Raw genomic sequence first — 11,893 nt, forward strand, 5'->3', positions numbered from 1 at the left:
TCGTGTTCGATTCTTTTGTGATCCCCGTGGACTACAGCCTACCAGGCTCCTCTGTCCAGGGGATTTCCCAGGCAAGAATACTGGAGTGGATAGTCATTTCCCTCTCCAGGGGATCTTCCCTACCCAGGGATCGAACCCACATCTCCTGCACTGGCAGGCAGATGCTTTACTGCTGAGCCACCAGGGAAGCTTATTAATTAATACCTTATGAGAAAACTCTGCCCAATATGGATGTACTTCATTTATCCCGCAAAAACAGGCCACGAGGTACTGTACAGTTTAATTTTCCATATAACATAAACTTATCCCTCTATATAATGTTAAAACAGTTCATGGGCATTTTGCCAAAATATATCAACATTGTCCCTGCTTTTTTTTTTTCCCCCGCAAACAAAAACATAACAGAGAATCCAATACCATGGTCCAATCAGGGACTCGGGACTGGCCAGGCAGTCAGCTGCAAATATTGACTCCTTTATTTTCTTTGAAGAAAATTCAGGTTTTAATTGAATAAGAATGTTTATTGAGCAAATCAAATCTTTATTAAAAACAAAAAAAGACTGGTTGAAAACTCTCCTCTCCACCCTACCAGACCCGTAGAGCCTTCAGTTGGAAAAGTTCTTCAGGCTCCATCAAAGGACAGCAGAGCCAAGTGCAGAGCCGGATCCACGAGTCTTGGAGCGAAAATTCAGCGGTCAGGTCACAGTTGTTGCTGGGCTCTGAGTTTTGAAATGTGTCTTTGCACCCATTCTTCCTTCGGCTGGGCACACACTTTCCGGCCTCTCTTGGTGGTGAATCTGCGGAAAAGAGATGCTGAGAGTCAATATAAGAACTTTGGCCTCCTGGAAAAGGATGGAGTTGAGGGGCAGCCCCCGCCCCCCAGATGATCTCCTGATCGCTCCCCCTTTGCTGTACCCCCGTCCCTGTTCCCTCTTCCTTCTTTCTGGCTGCGTTGGGTCGAGTCTTTATTGCAGCATGTGGGCCCCTCTCTAGTTGCGGTGTTCCGGCTCCAGCTCAGGCTCCAGGGCATGAGCTCTCAGCTGCCCCGAGGCCTGTGGGATCTTAGTTCCCTGACCAGATATCGAACCCGTGTCCCCTGCATTGGCAGGCGCATTCTTAACCACTGGACCCACCAGGGAAGCCTCCCAGCTCCCTCTTCCGGCCCTGCCTTCCCTCCTCTCCCGTAGCCTGTTTTCCACTGGAAGCCATGCTTCCTCGCCCACGTTTGTCAGGAAACATGTCCCAACAGCTCTGGTTTGAAGCAGGCAACCTGCACCATGCCTCGAAATTCTTCTGTTTTAATATAACAGCTTTATTGGGATATAATTCACACACCGTATAATTGGCCCACTTCAAGTTATAATTAGAATTCAAGGGTTTTCCTATATCCGTAGATGATACAGCCATTGCCACGATCAATTTTAGAACATTTGCATCACCGCACAAAGGAACCTCATACACGTGGTGCCACTTAATTCTTAATCACGTTACCGTGGGCTGTTTGCCACAGCTGTTCATGGGGAGAAGATTCCCATGTTCCTTACCACACTGTGAGCTCCTTAAGACCAGGGGTTGTAGGACTTCCCTGGTGGTCCAGTGTCTAAGATCTGCACTCCCCATGCAGTGGGGACTGGGCTCAATCCCTGGTCAGGGAACTAGATCCCACATGCTGCAAATAAAAACTGGAGCAGCCAAATAAATAAATATGAAAAAAAAAAAAAAAGACTGGGGGTTGTGGTTGATGTCCCTGAATTGTTTTCACCCGTTGCTCCTTGAGAGCATTCAGAAGTGACAAGAGCCTAAGTCAAGGGTGCTCTAAACTGGGGCACCATGTACTTACTGGGGTTCCTGCCCTGGCACGTGCAGGGGAGAAGAGCCCAAAGGATGGGAAAATAAGGGAGAAAAAGGGCTTCACGGATGTTTGAACATCCATTTGACATTGTTCCCATTAAGAAATGGGGGTCTATGTCTCCTCCCCTTGAATTCAGGCCAGTCCTAGGGGTGGCTGACCAATAGGAGCGGCAGAAGTGATGCTATGTGACTTGGTAGCTAGGCCATAGGAGGTTGTAGAATTTCTGCCTGGTTCACTGAGCACTCATGCGGGAGCTTTGGACCTCCTTGTAAGGAGTCCTGCCACCCCAGGTCACCACTCCATGGGGAGGCCCAAATTAGCCCAACAGAGATCACACAAAGATGCCCTGGAGGCAGAGAGATACCTGCAGCCCCCCGAGCTGACCCAGCTCCAGCACCATCAGTCTACCGTTGTTTAGTTGCTAGGTTGTATCCAGCTCTTTTGTGAGCTCGTGGACCATAGCCTGCCAGTCTCCTCTGTCTATGGAATTTTCCAGGCAAGAACACTAGAGTGGGTTGCCATTTCCCTCTCCAGGGGATCTTCATGACCCAGGGGTCGGACCTGCATCTCCTGCATGTGTCTCCTGCGGTGCAGGTGGATTCTTTACTGGAGAGCCACCAGGGAAGCCGCTATCTGGCCATAACCACATAAGAGATGTCAAGCCAGAGCCTTGCAGCTGAGCCCTTCTGGAATTCCTGACCCAGGGAAGCCATGAGAGATAAGAAGATTATCACTGTTGGATTAAGCCACTAGACTTTGAGTGATTTGTTATGCAGCAACAGATGGCTGATCTAGACCCCTCACCTTCCTTTTACAAATGACTTGTGTCCAAGGTCATACAACTTGGGACAGAGCCGCTGCTTTGAGCTTAGCTTGGGGCTTTTTGCCAGCTGTTGGTTAAGTGTTAATGTCTCTAAAGCTCCAAAAAGTCAATCAAGTCACAAAGGAGAAGAGCCAGGGAGCGCATCCTGAGCCCAGGAGCATCCCCCTGCATACCTGGGCACTGGGGTGCCTCTTGCCTGCCCTTAACTGTGACAATATTTGGGTTTGTCCTTGGAGCCTGTCATCTACCTTTCTGCACATTCTCTCATGCTCAGGAACCCCAAGTCCTGGAGAGCAGTGACGGCCCCTACTTGTGTATTTACACTTCAAGATCGCTTCCATTACTCACTCCAGTATTCTTGCCTGGAGAATCCCAGGGACAGAGAAGCCTGGCGGGCTACGGTCCATGGGGGTCACCAAAAGTTGGGCACAACTGAGGCGACTTAGCATCACTTCCATCTGCTGAACGTTGACTGTACGCAGGCTCAGAGCTCTGTGCTTTGCATATGTTAACCTCGTTTAGTCCTTCCAGGGGCCCTTCCCGGTACGTGTCATCTCGCCTGTTGCCGATGGGCTTGTTGTGACCTGCCTCTTGTCCACCTGCCTCCCTTGTGAGAAATATGTTCACCCTTCCCCCATCCACCATGCTCCTGCCAGCCCCCTTCACCTGGGCCGCTCCCACTTGCCCTTGGGGGTTCTCAGTGTAAATGTCACTTCCTCCAGGAAAGCCTCCCAACGCTAAGTGAGGTCCTCCTGTGACTATGATGAAGGGTACTCAAATATGCTGCCCCCAAATATGCCACTTTGACAAAAGGATTATTTTGAGCTAAAGACACTAAAAAACTCAAAAAACAAAAAACCCCAAAAAACAAAACAAAAAACCCAAACACCAGCAAGTGCAAGAAGGGCATTCTGACCTCCCCTTTGCCTCCTGAAAGCAGGAGATAAAATTCCCATGTGAAAAATGTCCTCCTTGTACCTGGAGGAAAAATTATTCTTAACGTCAGAGTTAGTCAAGGCCAAGAAAACTCTGTACAAACAAACATTATTAAGATAACCCTTATCAGTCTTTGGCTTTCTTCACCCCCATATATATTAATTACTTTCCCACAATTCCCTCTTTGTTCAAAAGCATGTAGGCTTTGGACAAAAGCATGTAGATTTTGCTACTTCCTTGGGGCTTCATCTTCCTGTGGGGGCTCCATGTGCATGAAAAAATCTGTATGCTTTCCTCCTAATAATCTGTTTTATGTTCATTTAATCCTCAGGCTCAGCCAGAGCCCCGAGGAGGGAAGAGATTAAGTTTTACCTCCTCTCCAATGACATGCTCCCTCCTGCTCTTTTCTCCTGCTGCCTTTTTCAAGCACTCATACAATTGAGATTACCTATTTTGTGCAAGTGTCTTTTAATGCCCTCTTTCTGATGCTAGATGTAAGATCTATGAAGGCGTGCTAAGTTGCTTCAGTCATGGGACCCTGTGCACTGTAGCTCTCCAGGCTCCTCTCTCCATGGGGATTCTCCAGGCAAGAATACTGGAGTGGGTTGCCATGCCCTCCTCCAGGGGATCTTCCCAACCCAGGGATCAAACCCACATTCTTCTTCATTGGCAGGTGGTTCTTTACAACTAGTGCCACCTGGGTCTGTAAGGGCTGTTTATTCTTTTATACCTAGCACTTAGCACAGTGCCTGGCAGATCCCTGGATCATGGTCTGCAAGCCAGGAAAGCAAGCTCAGGGTCACGCTTGTTAATGCCCGAGGTTAAACAATAACCGACTGACCAGGTTTCCAGCCTGAGGTTCATCCTGGCCCTGAGGTGGGGGGTGTGGTCTGCTCAGCACCTCTCTAACTACATAACTCGTAAGGGATCCCAAAAACCCAAAGGAGAAATACTCACATCACAGCCTTCAGGGAGCAGATGTTCCTGGTGAATTCATAACTATGCACCTGCTTCCAGGGAAGGGTTTTTTGGCTGTACTGGAAACAGCAGAACTTGGCCACATCGCTGCCACCTTAGAGGAAAAAACACAGAGAGAGGAAGGGTCTTGGAGCTGGCCCTTTGCTTCCATCCCTGGTCAGCCTGGGAAGGGAGTGGGGCAGTTCCGTACGTGTGGCAGCTCCGAGATTGACACTCAAGATAAGAACCAGGAAAAGAAGGGAAGCCATAGGGAAGTTCTTCATCGTGCTGCAAGCTGGGTCCTTCAGAGCCTTCCTTTTAATTCCTCTGTCTTGTCAGGAACCCTCTTTTATGGGGCTGAGCTGACCCTGGAGGTAGTTCCAGAGAATTTTGTGGTTCAGCACAAAAGCAGCTCTTTTGACCCTTCAGTGGGAAGTAACCTTATATCTGTGAAAAGGAGACTAGAAAGTCAGGAGGTATCATGGGAGGGGAGGAGCCAGCACACTAGGAAAGTCTCTCAGCCAGTGGAATGGTTGGAATCAACACTGATGATTTTAGAAGCAAATACAGAGGAAATGAAGTAAGAATTCTAGTGAATTGACCTCAATTGTTTTTATAAATCAATGACTGTTCCAGATAGATGTCTGGTTCTTGGCCAAAGCTTTTATGGTTTCTGAAGTGTTGATTGTTCTCAAGGAGGTCTGGACAGTCTCAGGCAAGGAGCGTAGAGCAGTGTGATTACACAATGGGTGTTCAAGAATGATGCTCCAGGGATGTGCTCTTCCTAGCGTCCCAGTGCTTCACATCACCTGATAGGTGATGTGCCAGGGCTGCTTGAGGGGGGCACTTAAGGGTATCTCATCCTGTTTAGAGGGTCTCAAAGTCTGTTAGAACATCACAACCATCTGGAATGTTGAAATAATCCCCAGTGGCCAGTGATTTAATGAATTATGCCTGCACAGTAAAGCCTCTATAAACATCTCCAAAGAGGACTTCCCTGGTGGTCCAGTGGTTAAGAATCTGCCTGCCAATGCAGGGGACATAGGTTTGATCCCTGCTTCTGGAAGATTCCACATGTTGTGGGGCAGCTAAGCCTGTGGACCACAACTACTGAGCCTGTGATCTAGAGCCCAGGAACCACGGCTACTGAGCTCATGTGCTGCAACTACGGAAGCCTGCGAGGTCTAGAGCCTGTGCTCCGCAACAGGAGAAGCCACAGCGATGAGAAGCCCACACCCCCGCAACTGGAGAGCAGACCCCACTCACCGCAAATGTAGAAAAGCCTGAGCAGCAGTGAAGCCCCAGAGCAGCCAAAAATAAATAATAATAATTAAAAAGAGGCAGACAAAGGATGGAGGTGGGGTGGGTCTGTCTGGGGAAGACCTCATAGGGTCCTGTCCAGTTACAAGGTGGTAGCCTGGGCTTGTAATGGGCATCTGAAGTGTGGGTGCAATCTTGTGGGACTGAGCCCTTAGCCTGTGGGATCTGAAACGATCTCCAGGTAGACAGTCAGAACTGAGTAAATTGTAGGAACTCAGCTGGTGTCTGAGAATCGCTGGGTGTGAGGAAAACTCTCCCACATCTTCATCAGAAGTAAAGTATGCAGAATACAGTGTTTCAGTGAGTAGACAGGAAACAAAGATTCTTTTCCCCTTTCAGCTCTAAATCAATGATTGGTATCCTGTTAAGAAGTTCCACATGAAGAGGTAGAGAGACATACAGGGAAGAAGGCCACATGAGGACAAAGGCAAAAATCAGAATGATGCCATTACAAGCCCAGGAACACCCAGGATCCTCCAAAAGATAAGAAGAAACAGGGAAAGATTCTCCACTAGAAATTTCAGGGGAGTGTATGACCCTCTTGACATCTTGACTTTGAACTTCTAGCCTCCAGAACCATGAGGGAATAAATTTCTGTTGTTTTCAGCCATATGGTTTGTGATAATTTGTTCCAGAAGCCCTGAGAAACAAATGCAACTTGTATCTGTAAGGTCTAGAATTCAGAATTTCTAAGGAACACTATAAATCAATAAGGAAGACACAGATAACCCAATAGAAAAAACTGACGGAAACTCTTTATAAAAGAGGAAACCCTAATGGCGAAGGAAAAGGGGCTGTTTAAGTGAGTCATTAGTGAAATGCAAACAAACTAGAATGAGAACGGGCTATCACACCCCTATCAGAATGACTAAAATGAAAAAGATGGAATATACTCAGTATGAGAATATGGTGCACTGGAAACTCAAGTATTGCCAGTGGGACTGAAAATTCTTGGCAGTATTTGCTAAAAATGAGCATACACAGATTCTACTCCTGGGTGTATATCCATCAGAAAAGTGTACATCCATGCACCTAAAGACATTGTTTGTAATTGCCTCAAGCTGGAAACTACCAAAAGTATCCATCAACATGGAATGGAAAATAAATCATGGTTTATGAATGTAATATAATACCATACAACAATGAGAATTACACATAACCAATGAGGGCTGCTGGCTCAGTGGTGAAGAATCCACCTGCAATTCCAGAGAGGCATGTTCAATCCCTGGGTTGGGAAGATCCCCTGGAGAAGGAAATGGCAACCCACTCCAGTAGTCTTGCCTGGGAAATCTCATGGACAGAGGAGCCTGGTGGGTTACAGTCCATGGGGCCACAGAGTCTGACACTCAGTTCAGTTCAGTCGCTCAGTCGTGTCCGACTCTCTGCGACCCCATGGATCGCAGCATGCCACGCCTCCCTGTACATCATCATCTCCCGAAGTTCAGTCAAACTCACATCCATCGAGTCAGTGATGCCATCCAGCCGTCTCATCCTCTGTCATCCCCTTCTCCTCCTGCCCCCAATCCCTCCCAGCATCACAGTCTTTTCCAATGAGTCAACTCTTCGCATGAGGTGGCCAAAGTTTTGGAGTTTCAGCTTTAGCATCATTCCCTCCAAAGAAATCCCAGAGCTGATCTCCTTCAGAATGGACTGGTTGGGTGTCCTTGCAGTCCAAGGGATTCTCAAGAGTCTTCTCCAACACCACAGTTCAAAAGCATCAATTCTTCAGTGCTTAGCCTTCTTCACAGTCCAACTCTCACATCCATACGTGACCACAGGAAAAACCATAGCCTTGACTAGACGGACCTTTGTTGGCAAAGTATTGTCTCTGCTTTTGAATATGACACTACTGAGGGACTAAACCAGCACATGTGGAAAAGTATCTTATGACCAGTGTTGAAGGAAAGAAGCCAGACATGAACGAGAAACATTGTAGGGTTCCTTATATATAAAGTACCAAATAAGCAAAACTAACCCTTTACGATGGAAATCAGAATAGGGTCACCCCTTGGGCATAGTGACTGGAAGGAAGGAAGGGCCAAGCTGGGGGCCTGGGGGACTGGTAAGTGGTTCTATTCCATGATCTGCATGCTGCTGCTGCTGCTAAGTCACTCCAGTTGTGTCCAACTCTGTGCAACCCCATAGACGGCAGCCCACCAGGCTCCCCCATCCCTGGGATTCTCCAGGCAAGAACACTGGAGTGGGTTGCCATTTCCTTCTCCAGTGCATGAAAGTGAAGTCATTCAGTCATGTCCAACTCTTCACGACCCCATGGACTACAGCCTACCAGGCTCCTCTGTCCATGGGATTTTCCAGGCAAGAGTACCAGAGTGATCTGCATGCTAGAGGACCCTTTTATCCTTGTGAAAATTCATTGAGCTGTATCCGTAGGATTTATGTATTATATTTCAATAAATATGATCTGATAAATTAGTGAAGGGAAAGGAAATGGTAAATAAAACACATCCCTCTGCAGTTAATGTTTTATCAGTGTCATGACCTTCTCATTTCCCTTCTTTCCTCCTCCTCTTTTAGTATTGAGAATGTTTTTCTCATTTTAGGGAAAAGTTCTGGCTGGCTGTCACATCAGTCCACACATTTTTTTTTTTAATTTGTTTTGTTTTTAAATTTTTTAATTGGAGGATAATTGCTTTACAATGTTGTGTTGGTTTCTGCCGCACAACAGCGTGAATCAGCCATTAAATATTCATATGCCCCCTGCCTCTTGAATTTCCCTCCCATCCCTCTCTAGGTCATCACAAAGCATCGGGCTGAACTCTCTGTGTTATATAACAATTTCCCACTAGCTAGCTATTTCACACGTTCCACTCTCGCAATCCATCAACTCATCAACTCTCTCCTTCCCCTGGTATGTCTACAAGTCTGGTTCAGGTCATATGTGTTTGCACTGTTTCAACCTCCTTCTTCCAAGTCCTGCCTCTCCTCAACCTGGCAGTCTATGCTAGGCATCATGCCCAACTTCAACGTCCAGGCTCCTACTTGCCCTCCAGAGTTTGTCTCAGTGGCCATAATTCCTGGATCTGGAGCAACCCCAGGGTCCAAGTGAAGACCTCTTCCTAGCTTAAATAATTATATATGCAAAATCCCTGTTTTCAGATAAGGCCTCATTTTGAGGTTCTGAGTGGATATGAATTTGGGGCAGGGGTGCAATTCAGCCGTTCTAGATGTATTGCAAAAATCTCTTGCTTTTTCACTCCCTTATTGGTGTCTTCTAGTGAATATAAATTCCAAATTTCAGGGTAGTCCAAATTATCAACTTTCCCTTCTTATGGCTAATAATTATGTATCTGTAAGGCAGTTGGGTCTCTTCAGACAAGGAGCATGTCTGTAAATAAACTTCTGCTGAAACCTCTTCTCCTTGGTACTTGTGTAATAGGCCCATCTGGCCAGGGCCTTGAGTATGTCCTTAATGCCAGTCCATGGCTGGTGGCCCAGGATCCCACTGTTCCTCCCAGACCATTCCCTATGGCTGAAGCCCCTGCCCCCTCCCCTCCAACCTGCCAGCTAGGCTCCCAGCACATATATAGGGGTATCTCAGAATCCCCATCCTGTGTGGTTCCCAAGTTCTGAACTGTCAAATCTGCATTTCCATTGCTATGGACACTCTTTTGGAATCAGACCTACTGTTCTGTCATCTTGGGCACTGAGCTTTGACAACTGACCTGCCTCTCTAAGCCCAACTTTCCTTAGCTGAGTTGCTTTTCCCCAGTTCCCCTCTTCATGGACTGCATTTTATTCCCCTGAATTTTATTCATATGTTGAAGCCCTACTCCCCAGTGTAACTATATTTGAGGATAAGGGTCTTCAAAGAGGTAGTTAAGGTCAAATGAGGTCGTAAGGGTGGGGCCCTGATCCAATAGGATTAGCGTCCTTATAAGAGGAGGAGGAGGACTTCCCTAGTGACCCAGTGGATAAGAGTCCACCTGCTAATGCAGGGGACATGGGTTCAATCCCTGGTCCAAGAAGATTCCACACACTGTAGAGCAACTAAGCCCACACCCCACAACTACTGAACCCATATGTCTAGAGCCTGTGCTCCACAACAAGAGAAACCATCACAGCGAGAAGCCTGAGGGCCACAAAGAAGAAGAGTCCCCGCTCACCACAACTAGAGAAAGTCTGCATGCAGCAACAAAGACCCCATGTAGTCAAAAATAAAATTAAGTAAATAAGATTATTTTTAAAAAAGAAGAGGAGGAGACACCAGGGATGTGTGTGCACAGAGACAAGATGGTCAGAGGACACCAGGAAAAGATGGCCATCTACAAGCCGAGGACAGAGGCCCTGGAGAAACCAATCCTGCTGACACCTTGGAGTCCCCACATCCCGAATCACGAGAAAATTAAAATGTCTATTGTTTAAGCCCCCCAGCCTGTGGAATTTCCTTACAGCAGCCTGAGTTACATAACACAGCCTCATGCTTCTGTGAGGGCTTCTCCCCTCTTGCTTGTATTTTTTCCCCAGGTTGGGTTTTCCCAGAGGCAGACCCTGAGACATGAATTTGAGTGCAAACAACATATTTAGGCGAAGATGGAAGGAAATACCATTGGGGTGTGGAGGAGTGAGACAGAGATGGGAAGGCAGCCAATAATGAAAGGGCAGCTTAATAAGCATGTTCCTGCTGAGGGCAGTGGCTCCATCAGACCTCTGGACAAGAATCTGAGTCCTTGCGACTGAGGGCCAGGAAGCTGCAGCTTTCATCTTCCACCTCCCACCACCACTGGTGGGGGCACGTGGGCCTAGAGGGAGCCCTCAGGTGAAGCACCTCAGGTGCATTCAGATGGGGGATGGAAGGAACAGTGAAAATAGGAGGGTGGGCGCGAAGGGAGGTGGGCTGGGCACCCCCAGTATCTGCTACATGTGGATTCACAGTAGGAACCAAATATCCTTCTGCTAGGGATGCTGTGCCCTGTTCTGCATCTGCAGAGACTTCACCCTCTGTACCTATGACCTATGTCAACAACTCACAAAAACTTTCCTCCATCCTCCCTTCCAAGCTCTCCTGTGATTCCCAGAGAACATTGTGCAGCATTGAATCACAGACAGCATCATCATTTCTTTTGAAATTCACCAGCTTATCTATCTACCTTCCTTCCTGGACAGTAAATTCTTTCTTCACTGACTAATTCATTCAACACTTATTTTTTTTTTCATGCTCTTTGCATGGTGCTAGATGCTGAGATCCCGAGGTGAACAAGTGTCAACTACACATTGGCACTTGCCAAGAGCATCTGCCAGTGACTGAACAATAGCAAGGACGTTTGCCATCTGCCTCTGCAGAGACTGAGCCCTGTGCTATTGCAGCTGTTGACCTTTGGCACCGCCTGAGGGGAATTCAGACTGGAGAATGAGGCACTCTGTGCTCCAGGGAAACTGGTTCAGTCCAGTTCAGTTCAGTCACTCAGTTGTGTCTGACTCTTTGCGATCCCATGGACTGCAGCACTCTGTCCATCACCAACTCCCAGAGCTTACTCAAACTCATGTCCATCGAGTCAGTGATGCCATCCAACCATCTCATCCCCTGTCATCCCCTTCTCCTCCTGCCTTCAATCTTTCCCAGCATCAGGGTCTTTTCAGATGAGTCAGTTCTTCACATCAGGTGGCCAAAGTATTCGAGCTTCAGCTTCAGCATCAGTCCTTCCAATGAATATTCAGGATTGATTTCCTTTAGGATGGACTGGTTGGATCTCCTTGCAGTCCAAGGGACTCTCAAGAGTCTTCTCCAATACCACAGTTCAAAAGCATCAATTCTTCGGCACTCAGCTTTCTTGGACTATAGTCCAGCTCTCACATCCATACATGACTACTAGAAAAGCCATAGCTTTGACTAGATGGACTTTTGTTGGCAAAATAATGTCTCTGCTTTTTAATATGCTATCTAGGTTGGTCATAGCTTTTCTTCCAAGGAGCAAGCATCTTTTAATTTCATGGCTGTAGTCACCATCTGCAGTGATTTTGGAGCCCCCCCAAAATAAAGTCTCTCA

At 47.2% G+C, this 11,893-nt stretch overlaps 1 protein-coding gene across 1 annotated transcript; it reads right to left on the reverse strand.

Annotated features, from left to right (window-relative positions):
• Positions 1-500: 500 nt before the first annotated feature.
• Positions 501-5,052, reverse strand: CCL26 (chemokine (C-C motif) ligand 26). Its single transcript, XM_010854311.1, has 3 exons — positions 4,780-5,052; positions 4,569-4,683; positions 501-797 (listed from the first exon to the last, which is right to left on the reverse strand). Exons 1-3 carry the CDS (start codon positions 4,850-4,852, stop codon positions 701-703), a joined length of 285 nt encoding a protein of 94 aa, XP_010852613.1. The 5' UTR covers positions 4,853-5,052; the 3' UTR covers positions 501-700.
• Positions 5,053-11,893: the final 6,841 nt, after the last annotated feature.

This window comes from Bison bison, unplaced genomic scaffold, assembly GCF_000754665.1.
Source record: "Bison bison bison isolate TAMUID 2011002044 unplaced genomic scaffold, Bison_UMD1.0 scf7180017864340, whole genome shotgun sequence".
Classification (NCBI taxonomy): domain Eukaryota; kingdom Metazoa; phylum Chordata; class Mammalia; order Artiodactyla; family Bovidae; genus Bison; species Bison bison.